Source organism: Pocillopora damicornis, chromosome 13 (genome assembly GCF_964200805.1).
Source record: "Pocillopora damicornis chromosome 13, jaPocDami1.2, whole genome shotgun sequence".
Classification (NCBI taxonomy): domain Eukaryota; kingdom Metazoa; phylum Cnidaria; class Anthozoa; order Scleractinia; family Pocilloporidae; genus Pocillopora; species Pocillopora damicornis.
This window is the reverse complement of record NC_142682.1, coordinates 8,040,425-8,062,263: the sequence shown is the minus strand read 5'-3', so window position 1 is coordinate 8,062,263 and position 21,839 is coordinate 8,040,425. Positions and strand designations below refer to the sequence as shown.

The 21,839-nt window shown below is 36.6% G+C and overlaps 2 protein-coding genes and 1 long non-coding RNA gene across 4 annotated transcripts in view; 2 read left to right on the top strand and 1 right to left on the bottom strand.

Moving 5' to 3' along the window:
- LOC113684977 (dynein axonemal heavy chain 3) overlaps positions 1-1,860 on the top strand; it is a 69,924-nt gene extending 68,064 nt beyond the window's left edge. Inside the window, exons 96-97 of the mRNA XM_089192331.1 lie at positions 35-95; positions 596-1,860. Coding sequence (XP_089048457.1) covers positions 35-95; positions 596-741 — 207 coding nt within the window. The 3' untranslated portion in view covers positions 742-1,860. The remainder of the gene's footprint in view (positions 1-34; positions 96-595) is intronic.
- LOC149035313 (uncharacterized) lies at positions 1,320-8,300 on the bottom strand. Its single transcript, XR_016182545.1, has 2 exons — positions 8,110-8,300; positions 1,320-2,422 (listed from the first exon to the last, which is right to left on the bottom strand). It is a non-coding gene; the product is annotated as an uncharacterized LOC149035313 (long non-coding RNA).
- On the top strand, positions 6,808-20,963 carry LOC113684978 (inosine-5'-monophosphate dehydrogenase 1b). 2 transcript variants are annotated; one of them, XM_027202404.2, is made up of 15 exons: positions 6,808-7,049; positions 9,243-9,291; positions 9,611-9,686; positions 10,200-10,225; positions 10,735-10,921; positions 11,692-11,786; positions 12,258-12,345; positions 12,499-12,615; positions 12,975-13,101; positions 14,541-14,827; positions 15,176-15,262; positions 15,953-16,007; positions 16,455-16,598; positions 17,644-17,727; positions 19,027-20,963. In XM_027202404.2, exons 1-15 carry the CDS (start codon positions 6,952-6,954, stop codon positions 19,046-19,048), a joined length of 1,542 nt encoding a protein of 513 aa, XP_027058205.2. In that variant the 5' UTR covers positions 6,808-6,951; the 3' UTR covers positions 19,049-20,963. The 2 variants fall into 2 exon arrangements, with proteins under 2 accessions (XP_027058205.2, XP_027058204.2); XM_027202403.2 differs by having other exon boundaries at positions 6,825-7,049; positions 12,499-12,624.
- The last annotated feature ends 876 nt before the right edge of the window (positions 20,964-21,839 follow it).

Here is a 21,839-nt window from a genome sequence, read left to right as displayed (position 1 = left end):
ACCACAAACGTGAGCTTCCTTGACAAGCGAATAGATATGGCTCAAGCCGGGGGAAACAGCGGATTTTCGAGATGAGGGGACGTATTCATGCCCAGGTTATTTTTTGATCAATATTTTTGTGTATTTTATTCCCAACCACCGGAGTAGAAAGATCGTAGACCATGGTGTTAGTACAGCGATAAGTCTCAAGTACAGTAGTTATGTGGAAAACTCGTGGGTAATAAGTATTGTGCCATCAATGGTAATCGCTGCATCAGTGTTGCCTGTTAAATATAAAGGCCAATCAGTATTTTGGCCCTTACCAGGTCAGTACATTGCCAAGGGATCACTTATTACTTTTCGCCTGGGGTCGGGGGATAGCACAGTTTTCAAGGGGAACGGAGGTGGGGACGTATGGGGGATCAGTCGTCGCTAACAGAGTATGAAGGGGGACTATCAAAAATTCGCTGTCATTCCGGGGAGAAGTTTTTTAGATTAAAACAGTTTTCCAAAGCTTTGAGAAGCCGTGCTCAAGGATTAGCGGGCAACCCGACTGAAATAATTTCCTCACACTTGTTGCCACAACAAATTGATACGTTTTCTGTTGTTATTCTAGTTTACAAAACAAGTGCTCGCCGAGGTGTACTTTCCACAACTGGTCATTCGACAAATTACGTCCTGTCAATCAACCTACCGTCCAAGAGAGCGGAGAATCACTGGGTTGTACGAGGAGTCGCCATGCTTTGTCAGCTGGACGATTAAAATGGCTCGACCAAGAAATGTCCTTAATAATATAGGACTATTTTTGGTTGAGTTTGGGTTGCTAAGTTAGTCGAAAAGAAACCTATCGGCCAGGCATGCGCAAGATGTTTTTTAGCTTCCTATGCTCAATTTGATTTTTTTTAATGCAATCAAAGACTGATCAAACTTCATTTATTGTTTTCCTTCATAGTAGATCACTTGAGAAAGCTCTTATTAGTTGTGCAGACATCATACTCTAGCATTCCTACTTTAATTCCTTGCTGGCATTTTTAAGGGACACCTGGTTGTTAAGTTCGTTGGATTATTTTTTTCTTGAAAAAGACGGCGGGTCACACATACTCCCCCATCACCTCCCACCTCAAAGTTCGTTCTTGAATACAACAAAATACTTATCGAACCATACATGCTTTTGTTACTTATCATGTGGTACCTACTAATTGAATTTGTTCGCGCGGGACGCGGGTCAATCTGCGTCCGTTACGCTCGACCGGGCATTTTCCCACCAATCGAGAGATTTTCAAAGCATGACATTTACGTCTGCTTTCAGTTTTTCGCACACCAAAGTGAAAACAATTGAATTTGAATTTCAAAAAATACGTTTTTACTATATTCATTGTTGATTTAAGGTTCTGAGGAAGAGGAGAAGAGAGTATAATTTAACTTGATTTGCTCGTATTGGCGTTACCAAACTATCCATTCATTTCATCACTTATGCTACCTTAATAACTTGCGTACTGTAGTTTTGAAAGGTAATGGGAATGTTTACCGTAGATTTAAGTGTATTAACAAGTTTGAAATACGGAAACCTGTAGAAACTTTCTTATCGCATATAGAGTCAGTAGATAAGACAACTTATTTATCGCTTGAAGAGTTTTTATCGCCTAAAGATGATAGTTAATTGTATTTGCAGTAATAAACATAGTGAATTATTTTAGAATTATTCTTCACAAAAAATAATTTATTACACAGAGGCATGTATTTATCTCTATGACTCAAAATTAATTTAATAATGAGCGCAATATTTGATTAGTAAATTAATGTATTGTAGTCAGGTTTTCTAGAAAGCTCGTCAGTAGTAGTTCTAACTGTTTTTATTAAAATATTGTTGATCATTTCAAATGAAGTGTAGTGTTACTGTTCGACGTCTTGGTGCAGTTTGTCCCAACCGCAAAATGGAGTCCTAAACACTTCCGACGGGTTTTCATTTTAGGACGTGTTTCGATGTTTCACACAGAACATTACTGTCCATTAATGTTTCGAAAGTCGCCGTTTGACGGCTGATGAAAGCGATTTGCCATTTTCCACTGAAAAGCGTGGGTGTAGGCACGCATGAGCATAAAATAATTGCAGCAAACACAATTAGACGGTATTACGCATGACCAGATTTTAACTTGTCGGCAGTGTCGTCGGCAGTTATTAGGGAGTTTTAGATGTCACTACGGCAACGTGTGTTGTCGGCTTGCTTCAAACTAAACTGCTGTTGAAATTTTCTTGCTAAGAAGACGTAAAATTTGGTGATTTCACGTTTTTGTTCTGTATGGCACGGCTATTAATGTACAAGGTTTTAAAACGAACGTGTTTTGCTGTTGTTTTGCTCATTAAATCTTTTGCCTCACTACGTTCTCGTTGCCGTCACCGTCGTGGTTTTCTTTAAATCCCTTTTTTCAGTTCACGTGGTGGGCTAGGAAGAAGAAAAAACATCGATAGCCAATTTGATTTACTTTCTGTGTTCCCGTTTCATGGCACGGTTGCACGCACGACCTGCTTATTATCATTTGGTCACCAGTTCCATTCTCTCTCCAACCTTCTCAAGTATCACAGCTCTTCCTCACTTTTAAGAAAATTGCAGTTACACTGCATAAATTAACGAATTCTTCTTTAACCCCCTAACTTCTAAGAGTGACTGACTCCTAATTTCTCCTTACAGTAACACCCTTATAATCAATATAAGGTTCCCGTTTATCAAACAAATTCTCCTTACCTGTACCATAGGGAAGTATAGAAAACAGTGGCGAGACTATGGATAACAATGTGTATCAATATCAGTATCTGGGCAACTGCCCACCTACCCCTCCCCTAATTCAACAACAGTTAATTGACAACAAGTTAAGATTAATGTTGGGTAAGGGGAGGGGTAGGTGGGCAGTTGCCCAGATACTGATATTGATCCACTAATGTTAAAATGTAAAGGATAGTCTAGTTCAGTGCAAGCTGATGTCGCAGCGATTGACATTGTGTTGTTATTCCGGTCAAATCAGCCAATATTATGTTATTCTCTTGTCTCGAGCCAGCGTCTTATTTCTTACCAATTGTCATCTAGTCATAGATCGAACAAACATCCCTCGTTAATTATCAAACATCTCCTAGATCATTTAATTTTCAAAATTGCTTTAATCGCCATGTCATTACTCATACAGCCATTATATGAAAAATTAATTCTCGGGGATTTTCCCACGTTGTTTGTATGGAAGGGGATCCATTTAAATTCCATTCACTCCCCTCCTTTGTTTCCCTTAAGACCCTCACGATTAATTTGTGTAAAGATATCGGTTTCAGTAATTAGCGAGCTAATTAGTTCTAATTAACCATATTACAAATGCCTTTTTCAGAAATTAAAATAATTGACAGGATAACTCTCCTCATTTAACACATATGAAACAACCCCAGCTGACGGATAAAACAACGGTTAAAGAAACGGTATGTTCACTGATATGGCTTTTGGATTTTATCTTTTTATCTCTTCGTTTCAAGTGTCTGTTTCCTTTTCAAATTTATAATGGTTTACAAAATGACTGATAATTATTCGGTTCACAGGTATTGAAAATGAGCAGAGAAATACTGATCTCATTTTGCGTTCTCCATTTTTTTAGACTCTGGTAAACTTAAAAAACAAAACTGCCAAGCCATCTTAATCACCAAACTTCCTGATTTACAGGTGACATTGGGTAAATTCAAGAATGATCAGTTCCTGAAATTATCTTGCTTGAGGCTTGCAATGGCCTCTGTAAATATTTTGACATGACAATAGTCAGGGAGCAGATACAGAAAAAACTAAGTTTCGTTCCATCATCGCCACAGAAAAGGTCTGACACTTGATTTTGGCCGAGAAAGACCTCCTGATCATATGAGGTAGTTCGTACAGTGGAATTGTGGTATACTTTAGTTCCATAAAAACGCGACAAAAAAAACCAGGCGAATATCTAGTCATCTTGACTGAACCAGTGGTCAATAAAGGATTTATTATATAACAAATAGATTTCGCTTATTAAGAATCAAGAATGACTTGTTAATTTCGAGAATCGGGAGAGAAAGCCAACCATGTTTATAGCACAATAAACCCACGAGAGCTTTATGATTTGTGTATTTTGACTGTCCACTGCTGCTTTTTGCATCTCCATCGCAAACATTTTCCAAAACTTACACACTTTGTAAGTCCACTCCACGCAACTTTTTTTCTTGCGCGGGATGAAATCGGGTAATCCATAACGGGCAAGATGGGCCCATGTTACTCGCGCGGGTAGCCAATCAGCACACATATTCGCCTCATATTGCGCTGTCAGCGATAATATAAACCAACGTAGCAATCAAATGGAAGAATCGTAAAAGTGCACGAGATGCTAACGTAACAATCCATTGAAAGAGAATTCTAAAAGGCCGCGAGATATATACATTTACCAATCCAATGAAAGAGAATTCTAAAATCGTATTTGCTTATCCATTGGGAGCTAAAAGGCTACTGTAGATCTCAGTCTCGTTTCCATGCTAAAATATTAACGCGTGACAAAAGAGCCCAGTACTTTGAAACGTATACCACATTTTAACTTTTCGAACAACCTCACATCGAACAGGATGTCTTTCTCTACCAGAGTGAATTGTCAGACCATTTGACAGACAAGGAGAAGGGGTTGCAGTCAAGAATAGCACATGGACATCACAGTATGTTGTCAAATAATTACATTAGAACTTACTGAAAAGGCCATGAATTATAACCTGGTAAACTCTACCGTGTTACTGTAAAGGACATAGCACAATGGTGGGCGATGGTTGGACGAAACTCAGTTTTTCCAGTTTCTGCTCCCTGACTACAGCCGAAGGCGAAGTGAATATTAGATTATTTAACAATGTTTACTGAGCCTAAGGCGAATAATTGTTGAAGTATAATTGCTCAGATCCTTTCGAATTCTGTTGTAAATAAAGAGAGAATTGCGCATATTTTGTTACAGTTGGGGCGATTACCTGTAACAAAATAAGCAAGGAAGTTTTAGCAGGTTTATTTCATTAATCAGCAAAAACTTCATATCTTTCTTTTGAAAAGTGTTTCGAACAAACTGGGTAGCACATTTTGTGTTCTACGTGATTGAATTTCTTCTATCGCGTTTGTCACTTCCTCAGAAACATGACAGAACGTGAGGCAGCCATTTTGAGATTTAGGGAACCTGGTATAATCACCTCGCGCGAGGTGATTACAGCGAGATATGACACAATATTCGACCAATTAGAGCGCGTTCATCTCTATAATCAATGAGGCAGTTACACAAAAATATAAACATCATATATTTGAGCTGCGGTTAAATTGTAGGCATATGTCTACAAGCTACACCCAGTCACTTATTGTGCTTACTGCCTCCAGTATTTGTCCGTCAAAGCACTCATACACTTTTTAGTTTCATCAAAAACTGACTTATATCGTTAAATTATAGCACACCATTCGACCTGCTCCGTCGGGAAAATCTAAAAGATCATTAAAAGCGGCCAATTGTGACCTAGATGTCAAAGTACAGTGGATTTTCCTTTGCAGTTAAACTAAGAAACAATTTTACTTACTTTCCAATTCTACTCATGGCGTCATAGAAACGCGATAGGGTTTACTATGTTATGATTTATTTCATTTTCAGTGGGTTTTTATGTTATTCATGAACATCATATTGTGATGTTCATTTCAGCCATGTGCTATTCTTGATTGCCATCTTCTCCCAGTCCACGCGCAAACGCCTGCCTCCAGCAAAGTAATCGCAGGCACCGCCTACCACCACGCCTCTGTGTGGTCTCTCTGTTCGGCCAAACGAACGCCACATTGCAACGCAACATCTTGTAACATTGTAGGATCGTTTTGTTAGACGTTATAAAGGAGCTGGCCAAACGTGCACAACATCTTGCAACATTCCGCCAAAAATGTTGCAACAAACTTTGACCATCTTCAAACTTGATCCAACACCATTCTACATCTTGCCAAATGGTGTGTTATGAGTAATTGTTGTAAATATAAGCTTCTAGAAACCTCCAGACTGCTTAGTTATGCTGACACGTGCACTATAGAACTTTCTAGAACATTTCATCAAATTACGCATAAAATAGTTCTTTTGTAAGCTTCTGGAATTGTTCCAGAACACTTTATAAATGTGTATAAGGACTCATTATGTTGTAGTAGTTTTTGTTGTCGGGAGTGACCGACTGTGTAGAGAGCTATACCGTGAGAGAGAGCGTTGGTGGGAGATTGCTAATTTTAAGAAACGTTAAAAAAGTTGAGTGTATATACACAATAAACTTGACTTGAAACTTGACTTGAACATGTCGCGTGCAACAACGATGTAAGATGTTGCGTTGAAAAATGCGTGCGTTTGGCCGGGCCTTGGTGTGACATTTCAGCAAAGTGTCCCAGGCATCACCTACTACCGCGCCTCTGTGTGTTACAGATGGATGGAAGTCGATGATTTAAAAAATATTTTAAGATAAGTCAAAAAGCCTGGAAACAAGTTTTTTTGCAAATGTTTGTAATATCACAGGCAATTACTTGCGTCATTCCATGATCCCTCGTTCACAAATGATCACGGAATATCTTTTCTGAGAAATCCATCTGGATATCGTAGATATCACCCTCTCCCCCATCTAAACAAATACTTAAAGGGCGAAACAGAAGAAAACATCATCTAGAGCAGAAGCTTTCTGTACTCCTTTGTTTTACAAAAATTGTCCTAGAAAGCTGCGCTAATCACTGTAACAAAAACTAAATTCTTCTCCCACATTTTAATTTGGAGGCAATGGAAGTAAATTATTCAGACCTCTCCCCTGGGGATATTTTGACGCACGTGCTTCAACAAACGCTGCCATCTTGAATGGCAACTGCTTCTGATCAATGCGACATAAAAGTCAGTATTTAATGTGACATACGGCCCGTTGTTCATTTTCATTCAAGGGCGATTCAACAACGCTATGGCTGACTATCTGATAGCTGGCGGCACAGGTTATGTGCCTCAAGACGGAATGACTGCCATGCAATTATTTGGTTGTGGCGAAGGTTTAACTTACAAGTAAGTGAAATAAATCAAATTTTGCTAGGGAATTTTTTGTCTTTTCTCGTTGTAGTGACACAGGCAAGGCTTCAGTTGCTTTAATTTTCTGAAATTTTCTATGGACAGTATCGCGTGTGGCACTACGTGAAAACGAATTTTTACCACGCACGCCTTACTTTCAAATTGCGGAAACATTCACGAGGAAGTTTGATCAAACCGCCTTTAACGTCGCTTCGCCTTCGCATCAACATAATCTGAATTTTTAACGCAAGGATTCTACTTCAGCACTTGAATACATTTACCTATGTGAAAAATTCTCCGAGGCTTCCCTATCAGAATTTCCTAAAACCTTTCACAATCTTGTGATTGGAAACCGATTGAAGGTTTTCGATTTTCTTATTTGCTCATCAAAGGCATGTCATACACGAATACACAACTGATTTTTTTCTTTTAGTTTTACTTTATTTTAGGTTTTGAAAAAACCGCTAATATTGTAATGATGTTTTGAAACGGTGTGGTGTTAGAAATTCCTTACTTGGTTACATAGGTAGAGAACAAAAGATGAAGTTATCCTTCAGGCGTTTTTGTGTTCGATGTTTTGGTGGATTTTTCAGTCAACAGCCAATCTTCGTCTCTAAGAGTACTGAGATAACTCAATCTAAAATCTGATTTCTGTATTCACGGCAAAAAATAATTATATTGTTCCGGTAGAAAGGACTCAAGGTTCGTTCTTAAAATTTCTTGACTTTAGAGAGAATTTATAAATATTATTTGTTTTGAGGCAAATAGATTTATGTTGCTGACGATGTAATTTATATGCTGAGTCATGCGAAAAAGTTGTTCAGCTTGTCAACAACAATTTTTTGCCATGACCAAGTAAGTTTGGTATTAAAGCATCTCGGTCTTCTTCAAACAAATATTTTATGAGGACAACATGAACCTTTGTGGTTAACGCTTTCAGGGCAGGTGAAGTCAGATTGGTTCCCGTTAATTGGCAATTCAGATTATTTCTTGAATAATAATAAGAGCTGAAGGGCCCTTATTTTATCATAGTATGAGAATTGAAAACATTTCTTACCTGGTCAGGCTGTTAAAAAGTTTGTCAGTAGAAGGCTCTAGAAAACCCCTATCCAGCTGATCAACACAAGAATTATCCCGATTATAGCATTAGCAACTTGTCAGACAATCAGCCCTATATGGTCTGTTGACTTGGTAACATGCAGATTGTCTGTATTTGCAAAAAAAAGGAAAGAAAGAAAGCAATAATTCAAGAGGCTGTCAGCTTTACCTTCCCCTTATTGGTCTGTGGATGGGTGTATCTCAGGGTGGGAAGGTGGGTGTATCTTAGGGTGGAAGGGTGGGTGTGTCTGAGGGTGGAAGGGTGGGGGTGGTTGAAAGATACTATAAACTTCAAAGGTACAAAAAGGTACCCATGGATGAACAGATTAAGATCCAAATGATAAAGTGGCAAACCCCCTAGCTTCAACTTCCCCCATTTTTTTTTTTATGAAATAGTTTAGATGTTAATGAACTATCATATTTTCTCCTGTTCCCAAAGCATGATATCTTAATTAAAAACTTTCAAAATCTAGACTTTTTATCTTCACATTTAAAGATCACAGTGATGTCATTGTAACCAGCTTTATTAATATGACATTTTCCTTCTTCATGAAGGGCTCTATCACTAACCAACATTACCACATCAAAATTAAACAATTTTCTTTTGATAGAGAGAGAGAGAGGAGATAATTTTTTTATTGACCCATTCACTGCTTGTATTACAAACTTGTTAGGTCACATAATTTGCGGTTGGTGTGCCTAAATGACGTACTCAGTATGTTGTAAGTTAAAGAGTGAAAGTCAAGGCCCTTTCATTGGAGATGTAAAATAACCTGGCCTCTTAAACTCAAAACAAGTGCAAATTCTGGAAAAAAAATGAGTCAATTTTCAGTGGCACATGACTTCTCAGTGGATTTGGCAGTTAAGAATTTGTATTTACTTTGGATGGTGATGGTAGCATTTTTGTTGGCTTATTTTATGTGAAGGTAATCTTAACATCAAATTTCCACAAGGTGTTTCAAAAAAAGTTTCTTTGATACAAACATTTTCTAGCAACTAAAATTTTAGTTCTGAAGACAATTTTATATTTTTGTTCACCTTTTGGAGAACACAAAAAAGCCTAATAGATTAATTTTTTTCCTTTTTCATCAGTGACTTCATAATTCTTCCAGGCTTCATTGACTTTTGTGCAGATGAAGTGGTAAGAAGTTTCTGCTTGTGCTTTTTGTACAGTAATTTTGATTCAATTTGTTTTTGACAATGTTTGCTGATCATGATGTTCACTAGTAGTTCATTTGTTAAGAAGTTGGAGATGTCTTGAAGTTCAGTGTTGTAAGAATAACGAAACTATTTTTGTATCTTATGTCATGTGGTGATGTGCAATAAAAAATGAAATAGATCAAGCCCTCTGTTTTGTGTTTTAAAAAATTTTAGGATATGAGGTTTTTGTGGATGGCTGTAGTTTTACACTGAAAAATGAAAGAACATTTTCAACTCATAGATAATGGTTCATCTTGCAGGACTTGACCTCTGCTTTGAGTAAAAAGATCACTTTGAAGACACCACTTGTCAGCTCTCCAATGGACACTGTCACAGGTTTGATTTGTGAATTATAGACTTGATATCTCTCACATGTGTATGGTTACATATCTGGTCACAAAAAAACCTGTATTTGTAAGTGTAGATTACATGCATGTACATAACTTTTTTTGGCTGAAAGAGTTAAATGTTGTTATAAACACTGAGTTAAGACATCTTTACTATTTAGCTTTAGCTTGGAAGTAAACTTTACCTTAAGATTCTTTTTTGTCAAGCAGAGGTAAATCGAAGAGTTAGTAAGAGCAATGAAGGTTACTCTAAACTTTTGCCTTAACTTATTTTCTGCCAAATTGAAGTTAATAACTTACTTACATATTCTAAACAAACAGTTTAAGTCTCTTAACTTGTGTGAGTTATCAAGTAAACTGTATTTTCCTAAAAAAATTTATGAGTTAGTAACTCATTCCTATCTACATAGGGCATAAACTCCCAAGTGATATTTTTTGTCAGATTTTTGGATAGTGTGTGTTATCTTCATAATCACTAAATGTAATTTGTGTTTTTCCTCAGAATCGTCCATGGCAATAGCAATGGCTGTGAGTATGTTATGATGTTGTGGATGGTTTACTTAAATTTAGGAGAACTTCCTTTAAAACTAATTGAGCAATTATAAATGAATCAGTGATTTCCACAGTATTTCACCTTTGGCCAACAAAACACCCATCCCATCCTTGGTACCTCTACATTTTTTTTACCTGTCTGGTTCCTTAAAATAATTAGTTTTTTAAAGTGTTCTTTTTTGTTTCAAGTCCTACCATGTAAAGTTTCTTCTCTGAATACGAGTTACTATTTACCTCTCTTTGAAAAGAAAATTATTGCCTGCAAATTCATTTCTGGTCATGAAAAACTTTTTTCTTTTTTTGGGAGGGCTTATGTTTCTTGTTTTAGTACTGAACAGTTAGTTGTGATGCATTTTGTGTTCTAAATTGTGATTAAAGTAAATTAAACTTCATCCTTAATTAAAGTGAAAATCTTGATTTTAATTATCCACATGATTGTTTAGAAAGTGAGCATGTATTTAAAAGAGATCATATCTGTTTTTCAGCTGAATGGTGGAATTGGGATAATCCATCACAATTGTTCTACAGAATTTCAAGCTAACGAAGTCAGGAAAGTAAAGAAGTTTGAGCAGGGTTTTATTCTGGATCCATTAGTTCTCAGTCCAGAAAACTGTGTTGGTGATGTCCTGGCAGCAAAGGCAAAGCATGGCTTTTCTGGGATACCCATAACAGGTGATTCAGTCTCCAGTCTTGTTAAAGCATCTAAATATAATTTTTCAACAAGTGACTTCATAGTTTATTTGTCATTGTAAGAAGGACATCTGCATTTTGTGTTTTTCTTGAGGAGTTGCGTACATTATACTGTCTAATACTACCTACTGAGGAATTTTGCTAACAAGAAAGTGGGCAGTGAAACTGAAGTAATTGCAGTCTACTTAAATACAGTCATGTGACTGATATGCAATGTCAAATATTAGTTAATTGCTTGGGTTCAGCCTCTTTGGGTACAATGTTCTTCTATAGTGTACTGCACATAGCACATGTTTTTAAAAGTTCTTTCATTTAAGTAGCCTTTGAGAGCTAATACAATTTAGTTGAATCTTATTGAAATCACTCCTAGGAGTGATTCAAAAGGAATTTCCTCTGATTGAAGATCTGAGTATAAATTCTCTTCATTGCCTACTGAACAATTCCTAGAACCTTAGCTTTTAGAATTTGGATTTAAATTAGACAATGACTCCTCTCCCTACATCCCTTTTTTTGTACCCTCCTCATTACCTTTCTGCTTGAGAATGTTTGAATGTTGTAAGGAGAAATTAATTTTTGTCACTGCTGGGAGTGAAGGGTTACATCCCTTAGATCCAAGACAAGAAGTTGTACAATGAAGTGTTATTGTGATGGAAAGTATGTTTTGAATACATTTCTTTTAGAACAAGGTCTTTGCAATGTCAAAGTAAATGTACTGTTCAGAGTGGTGATTTTCTAATTATCATCCATTATAGAAAATGGTCAGATGGGTGGGGTTTTGGTTGGCATTGTTACCTCCAGAGACATTGATTTTGCTCATGAACCTGACATGTCAAGACCCATCAAGGAGGTGAGTCTAATGTAAAGTTTATGAAGAACCTAGCATCAGCAACAGCAGTAGAAATAGCAATGGTGACCACATCAATAACAGCTTGAGTTGTCTCAAAATTGCAATTGACTGCAATTTCAGTTAAAATTGTTACTTATTTAGTGCATTTTTTTTCTGGACTGTTAATTACTTGTAGAACCATTAAATACTAGAACCATTGTTTTAAAATCTGAATTCTCGATCTCAGAATATAAGATAATTTGGAAGCTATGTAGAAGTTTTCAGATAGGATCAATTAAACAAATAGATTCCATTGTGCAGTGGATGTACATTTGTTAAGTATTGGATGACAGGAGATGTCAAAATGTGGTAAGTGGCACACAAGGCACAGCTGAGTGTGTCACCAATGTCACTAATGTGATCTAAGTAATTCTCCAATAGATCTAAGTAAGAGCGGATCAAAATGCAAAAATTTCATTTCTGAATTTGAAGGTGATGACTCCTCGTGAAGAGCTGGTTGTAGCTAAAGATGGTGTGACGCTTCAAGAAGCCAATGGCATTTTACAAAGGAGCAAGAAAGGTTAGCTTCTTTTTTGTTATCTTTGTTCTAATTTATATATTCTGGTTATTGTGATTTTTATGTCAGTCTCTTCCAACTTCCCATTTCAAATTACTTAATTACCCTCACATGTGCTACAAATTAAGATACACATGTTCATCACTTGTGTTCCAGGAAAGCTTCCTATTGTTAATGAAAAGGGACAGTTAGTCTCATTGATTGCCAGGACAGATCTCAAGAAGAACAGGAATTTTCCTCTTGCTTCTAAAGATGCTAACAAACAGCTGTTAGGTATGCAAGGTACTACATTTTTATGCATGAAAAAACTGTGCCATCTGGGCTGGGTTTAATCCTTTCACTCCCAGAATTGATTAACATGTAACTTCCAGCTGAAATATCCATACATCATCCATCAAACAGGTAACGAAAATCCTCCTAACTACCAGGTAGAAGTTGTGATGAATCTTGATCCAACACCAACTTCTTGTAACAAATTTGCATGAAAATGTATAGCAGAAAGATCGGAGAATTAAAAGTCAGATCTTGGGAATTCAAGGGTTAATCTTGTTTTTATATTCTTGTTCAGAAATTTGTGGCCTGTATGTTGTGTGTCAGAACTTCAGAGTCATTTAATGTTTTTTCTTAAATAGTTGGTGCAGCCATTGGTACTCGAGATGAAGACAAGGAGAGGCTAGAAGCCTTGGTTCAGAGTGGGTTGGATGTGGTTGTTATTGATTCCTCTCAAGGAAATTCTATCTTCCAGCTGAATATGATCAGGTGAAGATATTCACTGCTACATAATTAGGGCATACATACATGTATACTGAAGGAAAAACATTCTGTCTGAGCTGTTTTGCAAAACAGCCCTCATCATTTCATTCTGTGGGGAATTTTCTATTTGTAATGCATACTTCCACTGGTGTCAGTTTTCAGATGGTGAGATGTAATTGTAAGATAACACAGTGTGTCAGGTTCTGCTTTCTTTCCTTTTTTAAATGAAGTAGTGTTCATACTGTATGCCACATCTGTTAAGTGATCTCAAGATATTCAATCTGTCTTTGCATTGGCTATTAGTTGTCAGAATCAGTACACTCTAGCCAGCAGGTGATGGAAAAATCAGTTGGTTAAATGAACACTCAATAATTTCTAGTTTCAATTTTTAGAACTGGTATGTCATTTATTTAATTTCCAAATTGTGCCACTTTGATTTATGATAATCCATTCAGATTCTACACAGGAATATTTAGAACTTTCTCTAGTTAAGCATTTTTATAAAATTAATATAACTTTTTCACTTGATTGGTTTTTGGAGACTGTAAAAGTGATGGTGATAATGACAACAAGAGCAATGAATATTGTGTCGAGAGGCAATTGTACTAGATAATTATTATATAATTATTATCAATTTATGCGGCCAAATAAAAAATTGGCCTCTTCAAAACACACGCTCAGCGGGCCGCAAAAGACTGACAGCGGGCTGCTAAATGCATTATCAGCCCTACAGCGTACATGATGATTTGAAGTGACTTTGAATTCGTTATTCACTTAGCTTGTAGGCGCTCGGGCCGCAAATGACACTACAAGGGTGCAAATAAACAATATTCCCGAAAAAAGTCATGTTATTCCCTTATTATTGAATTGGATGATTCAAAGACCTTGATGAATTGGAATATCACAAAACCTCATACGGTAATTGCTTGTTATTATGACAAAATGCAAGAGGCTAAAAAAGAGATAATTATAATTAAAATATTATATATAATGATTTCAACTAGATTGTCAAAGACAAGTCACAACAATATTTCTTTAAAAGTAGTTTACAATTCAGATCTGTTATTTTTTTAAAGTTTTTTACAAAATTGCTGGTTTGTCGGATGCAAAGTGACAAAGCATAGTAGAAGTGTTTGAAAATTATACCTTTTAACTGAAACTAGCCTCAAAATTAAATTTGATGTAAATGGGGTCTGTTTGACTGGGAAACATCATATCTTCAGGTAGTGCAGTGTTCTCCTTTTCAGGAAGTAGCCAAAAAAATTTTCCATTTCTATTACCTCTTACTACTGCCTAAAATCACTTGCAGTTCTTGAAAATTCAACAGGTTAGGGAATTGCTTTTAATTACCAGTTTGAAACTTTATTTTATTGGTCTCACTTAAGATAAGGGAGAAGACTGTAGTGTGTAATACCTTTAAGCATATTTCATTTTTCCTTTATCAGATATATAAAGGAAAAGTATGCAGATCTCCAAGTAGTTGGTGGTAACGTTGTGACAGCAGCTCAAGCAAAAAACCTGATTGATGCTGGAGTTGATGGACTTAGGGTTGGTATGGGAAGTGGCTCTATCTGTATTACACAGGAAGTCATGGCAGTTGGCAGACCACAGGGAACTGCAGTGTTTAAAGTGGCAGAGTACGCCCGCCGGTTTGGAGTCCCTGTGATTGCAGATGGTGGTATCCGAGATGTGGGGCACATTTCAAAGGCTCTTAGTTTGGGAGCTTCAACAGGTTGGCACGAGTTTTTTTTCTGTTATATCCCCCACACATACTTTTTGTGCCAAGGACATTTTTTAAATTAGTATCCTTTCTCATAGGGCAGGTATATCTTTTTAGGTATTAAATACAGTATCACTCAAATACACAGTGTTAAACAAACAGAACCATATAGATCTCACTCTGCTACTCTAAGAAATCAATTGTTCTGCTATCAAAGAATGCAAAGTACATGTTATGTCCATAGTAGTACTTTTCAAGGATAATTTGCACTCTCTCTGTGGAATTTAAAACATACATTGTCAACAAGGTGTTCTGTATCTCCAGATGTGCAGTGAGATATTTTGTCAATTTGGTTTACAGTTATGATGGGATCATTATTAGCTGGAACTACTGAAGCCCCGGGAGAATACTTCTTTGCTGATGGTGTTCGGCTTAAAAAGTACAGAGGTGAGAGTCAGTGTTGTCTTTAGTGTACTGGACTGACAGCTCAAGGGCATAGTTGTGCTCCAAATTTACAAGTAATTGAAAAAACAAAATGTGCCAGAAAAAGTGTGAAGTGACAAAATAAATGTCTTTGTTTTTTCAAAACTGACGATAAATACATTTTTGTCTTGATGTCTTGAACCTCAGTGCACACAATGTTATGGAGTACAATATGAAAAAATGGAAAACAAAAAAAGCAAATACATTATGTAGCATAAATTCTAAAAAATAAAAAACATTATGTAAGAGGCTCTCAAGATGACTTCAGGACCACAGTGATTAAGACCAATTGAATAGTGTGTTGGGGTGGGGTGGGGTGGGGTGGGGGAGATGGGGAAAGACAGAATTTGATTGAAGGACTCCTGGGCAAATGTAACAGGTAAGTAAAAACAGGTCAAAGTTGAGGCACACAGTTGGATTGTTTTGCCCAGTTCTTGAAAGCTTTCATAAAAGAAAACTTGTAAATGTCATTTGAAGACAAAACTAAGTCAGTTTACCTCGTAATCTCAGCCTTGCTACAATGCAGCCCTCTTTTAGGTCAATTCTTTCATTGGCGTAATATTCTTTGGAAACTAGAAGAACCCAATAGTTTGGAGACCATTTCAGAAATAGAATTCACCTTAATTAATGCTTTCAGTGGTGTTTTTTCATCAGGAATGGGTTCATTAAGTGCCATGGAGAATCAGGGTGGAGCACAAAGATATTTCAGGTAATGTTACTGCAGTTACATAGCAACTTTGGGGCCAGAGGAAAGCTACAGATTATGTAAGGTGTTTCTAGACTGCTTTAATAACATACTCTGTTGATTTACGGCTGATGCATTGAGTTGATAAATTAAAGTGAATTCTTTGTTTTGATTGGCTAAATAACACACAACAACCTGTTTTGATTCTGATAATTAAAAAGAGTGCTCTTGTTGACATACTTTGCAACTTCTTGGCAACAACAGAGTCAATCATGTTTCTTAAGATCCTTAATTCTTTTTAACGATTATTGGCCCTTGGTGGTGTTCTTTCAGGTGTTTGCCAACTAGGAGTATTTGTAGTTTGCTGTTTTGCCATTAAAATACAGATACAAGGAAATTCAGGAATACCAGTTGTGAAAAGATCAACAATGCTTAATCATCAACTAATATTGATTTGATAATTGTTTTTAGTGAGCATGACAAGGTAAAAGTTGCTCAAGGAGTGTCTGGCTCTGTAGCAGACAAAGGATCTATTCACAGATTTGCTCCATATCTTTATACTGGGATTCAACACAGCTGCCAGGACTTGGGAGCAAAGAGTCTTACTCAACTCAGGTTGGTTTCAGTGAAAAAATGCACAATACTGTAAATTTATACATCCCACATAGAGTGTAGAATTCCTTAAAAATCGTATGAATTCTTGACCAAGTAAAAGAGAAGAAAATAGCAATTTTACTTTGCCACAAATAATTTCAAGTAGAGTAAATATATAGATTTAGCCAAGCCTAAAAGTGGAGCTTGCATTTTTTTTCCTGCATGTCTTGTCCACAAAACTAAAGCCCCTACTATGGATAACATGTGTATATTAATGGCTTTTCATTTACAACTTCTCTGTGTCTGTGTAGAGAACTGATTCTATTATAGATGCTATAGGGTTAAATTTTTAAGTCAATAGGCAATTTTTGGGGGTCTCCATTAAAAAGCTTGCAGTGAGAGGTTAGAAATTTTCAAAAACAGGAAAGAAAATTGTGTAAACTGTTAAAAAGTTTTCCCAACATTAATTTATGCAACAAGAAAATGTAAATCAATCTTGAACCCAGAGTCTCCTCAGCTATGTACAAGTGTTGCGCACATGTTATGCTCAAACATCTGCTGAACAAGAGTAAATCTATGGCGTTGATGTGCCCACGGTACAGTTGGCTGTGTATGCTAAAAGTAGCACCTTGTACATATGGTCGCATGGTTGTAAGTCCAAATTTTTTTGGCTTGATGGGTTACTAACTATTTCGTATAATTATGGGGCTATGCTGCGCATGCTGCGAGTATTACTACAAGCTTATCGGCTACATGCATGCAAATGTGCTCCCCTTTTGGGGACAGGCCTGAGAAGAAATTCCAGATTGTCTGACCAAGATAGCATTAAACAGTAACAAAATTAGCAGTTGGGTGAGAATGGAGTTTGAAGTTGCTTCATGACATGTTTTTTTCCTATCTGATATCAGGTAGATGGAAGCCATTTAAATCATGGTACATATGAGTAGATTACTATGCTATTAGAGGGTTTACTTTTGGCCTTTTTATGGCAATATCACCTTTGGATTCTGTCTCCAGTTCAGTTTGGTTATTTTTCGCACTGTATATTCTTTTTTATTTGGTGTAGAGCCATGATGTACTCTGGTGAGCTCAAATTTGAAAAGAGGTCAACATCAGCCCAGATAGAAGGAGGAGTTCATGGACTTCATTCGTAAGAATATGCATTATAGTTTTTTTTTTTGTGACAAAATTCACTATAATCACTTTGTTGGTTCAGCTCTAACAGGTTTAATGTCTGAGCTGCAGCTGTAAATTTCCTATCTCATGCTCTTCTTAACTGCAATATCATCACCATGAATTAATAGAGTTACTTAGATTTACTAATTGAACAATAGAATCAATAAACAAGCAACATAAGGCTATGTGTCAGTAGTCTAGTCATGCCTTTGATTGGTACAATTTGAAGAGTTTTTTTGAAATTATTGCAAAATAGCATCGCTTAGTGTTTTCGCTGTGATTTTACTTTGGTTTTGTTACTGATATGGTGGAAACTCAAGAGGGAATCATAGGCTTTGTCTATTCTTTCAATATCTTTGTTCCACATAAATTGAGGGCTCTATTGAGCCTTAACACCTTAACACTAATATCAATTATTTTATACATCAATCAATTTGAAACTGTAACTCCCCCCTCCCTAGGCAACCCCCAGGCATTTGAAGTTTTGAAAATTGGTCTGCTCAAATTCCCTCCCCCAGATCCTTAATTGTGTTCAAATACCCCACCAAGGTGCCCGATTTGATCGTCAATTCCTTTTGTAATAGGCTGAATTAGCAACTATGACTTTCCTATAAACACTTTTTCCTGAGCCACTTCCTCACAAAAGTGAACTTTTTACCTTTTGTCACCTCTTCGCAGCTTCATTCGTTTAAATTACAATCAATAAATAACTGCCACAAACACAAAAAGGCTCAATCAGCATCAAGTAATCATGCCCTCTTGATTACCAAAAAGTTCTCTCATGATTAATAAAAAATGCCCTCTGTTTCAGCCAATCAGTATTAAGTAATTTTGCCCTGCATGTGATAAAAAGATAAAACACATTCATTCTGTTGGAGAGACTTGACAGTTCCAGTTCAAATTCCCCATCCCACATAGGCAAGGTTTAAATTCTTACCCCACAGATGATGGTCAAATGCCTGTGAGTTGCCCAGGAAGTTGTTTAAGTTTCAAATTGATTGGTGCATTATTTTCCACATTGTTATCTCTACTTTTCTTATGGTACAGACATGGAGAATTTTTTTGACAACCTGAAGCTTCTTGAATTGGTGATCATTTCCTTTATTTCCATGTCCATTTTATTTGATTTAAGGGTTATACTGTAAGGTGAAATTAGAGGCCAGTCACTCCAAGAGAGAAAAAGGGTCAAACCAACCTAATCTGACAAATTTTCATGGTCTATCAGTGATCATATTGCATCAGCATCACGCTCTCTATACTGTTCATTTTTCAGGTATGAGAAGAGACTCTTCTGAACTACAAGACTCAAGCCATGCACACAAAGATCATTCAATTAACCTGTGCAACAATCCTCAAATGATGCTGATTAGAGATTTGTAAATATCACAAAGAAGAAATTAAATTATCGAATTATGTTTAAGTAGATGATCATAGGTCATTATCATGCACCTGATGTTTATTTTGGGGGATTTCAAAAGCAGTAGTCCATTTTTCAGTTATGTGCTTGGTTCCTAAGTCATTGAACAGGAGTCAGGCTAAAGGTGACCTTGTTATTATACAAACCTTGCTGCTTTTAAATGCAAATTACTTTGTCATCATGCTAACTAGATACTGGTCTCTATCACAACAAGGTGACCTTCAGCTTCACTCCAAATCAAAGACTTGGCAACTAAGTACACAACTGTAAAATGGCCTATTATGTTGTACCCATCTGTTTTGTTCTTTTTTTGTTTTTTTTCCTTTTTGGAAAGCTCAGTAAAATTCTGCCCAATTTTTGAAGAAGAAATTGAAATTTTTGCAAGGAAACAAACTGATACGATAGAGATACATATATATATTTTTTAATGAATCCTCCTCTTCCATTCATTTGAATACAACCTGACACAGTCTACATAACAGCAAACCCTTGGCGATTTATTACCACAAATTCTCTAGTATATTCCCCAGTGACTTGACTTGACCAAGGTCTTCTGCATCAGTGATTGAATAGTTGACCCAAAAGACTGCAGTTTGCAAAGCAGATTCCTATTTTGTTCACTGACAGTAAACACAGGCAGCTTGGAATTGTGAAAATTCCCATTATGAACATCCGCTTTGTATGGACAGGTTATGGTGCTATTTAGGTTTTAAACAACTGTTTTCCTAACCATAAATTATGCAATTACACCACTGCAGAAGATTATTCAACCCTTTATTTCCCAGATGTGATTAACATTTAAACTTCTCTCTTTAACGTCCCTATATTATCCAGCAAACAGTTAATGAGAATACTTAAACTTAACAGGTAGAAGTTATGTTGATCTAACTCCACGCTCTTACAAATTTCCAAGGGAATGTGTAGCAGCAAGAGGGGAGAATTGTCAATTAGATCTTGGAAATGCAAGGGTTAGGAGCTGGTCTTGGCTTGTGTATTATCAATCCCAGTCATTATCCTTGAGATTATTTTTTTAAACCACATTAGTCACTAGTACAGTCACCCCTCTCAGTTTGCTATTTGTATAAGATAACTACACACAAGTTAGTAGAAAGAAGATATTTTTTTCTGCAATCTCATCATTACTTACAATAAAGAGAGCAAGAGAAGATAAGCTCTGCTCATTGAATGCCTTCCCTTGAACATGAGGTAGATTGCATAAAAGCAAAATCTCTAAAACATTGGCTGGACATATAACAATTTCCTCCTTAGTACCCCTCCCCCCTTTCCCAACTCACCTTTTAACCTCACTGCCTAATCCCAAGTGCCGAGCAACATGTTCTTCCTAGTGGTAGAGAGGCATTGGCCTTATCTGGCTGAAAATTTCTCGCCGATATTTATTCAGCTTTTCTTATGCGATTATGAATTTACTTGTGCTTTGTCATAGGTTACTAGATCGTAAATTGTTGATAGAGAATATTTATAGGTTTATTTCATAGATTATTGGAGTTGTTAGCTCATTGCCACCGCCGAAATTCTTATATAGTTAAAACATTAAGGTTTTTAATTTACATGAAAACCTTTACTTTATTAAATCGTACTTAATCATCTTAATATGCTACTTGTTCGTCTCGCAAGCCTAACTATTTGCTTAATGATGTATATTGATGTCACTGTTCCTTCCAAAGGAATCTTTTCTTGTTTTGTCAAACATTCTTAATCTACCTGTCTTGTTCTCTGTGATGGTCAATAGGTGTCATTTTCGTTCTAATAATTATTAAAATTATGAAAATCGATTTATGAAGTAACATTGGTTCATTTTCCGCCTCTCTCCTCTCAGTTGATGTTTGTTATCTTCATGTCAGATTCGAAGCCGTTTTTAAACAAATGCAATCAAGTGTTTGATCTGCACTACTTATCTTTATTTCCGCCTTTGGAAAGTAGAGCATGTATTTTCTATTCACGACGTTTTGAGATTCCAAGTGGCAGCCGAAGTGTTTGGGAATTATCATTCATTGAGCGAAAGATTCCCGAATATGTACGCCAATTACCGAAAATCAGGACTCAAATCTGATGAATTTCGTAAATTTGATTAAATATGTTGTAGAGGTGTTATCAATGAAACACCAGTTTCTCCTGTTGCTGAAAAAAACCCTCCGGCGGGCGTAGCGAATAAATTATCAATTTGTTGATATTTGTTTTCCACTAATTGGTTGTAGTTATTCCACTTCAGCATTAAATTTCCCTTTTTCAGGAAGTAGTCTCCCTTCTTGAAAAACGTGGATACTGGGCCGCACCCTACTGGAGTATTCTAAAAGCATAGGCTTGATCACAACCTTGCAGCCAATGACCGTTGTAAGATTCTCTCGATTCTTACCTGCCGCCCTCTCTTCACTAAGGAATCTAGAAATCTTCCTGCGCTATTACCTCACCTCGCGTCAAGTGTTTCTACAGCTACTGCTGCTTGCCTATAACCATGATCGTAACCCTCCCGATGGCCTCGTAAACACCTCTGTAGTACTGGTAAACTTGTCGTCGGGGTTATCTCCTTGAATGCATTCCTGTTATCCTTTGTTCTCGCATTCTTATTAAGTTCATTTCTGAACTAAGCTTCGTGATCTTCAATAGCAAAACGGGGCGTTCAGGAGAGGAAATGCTTCCGCGAGCACCCA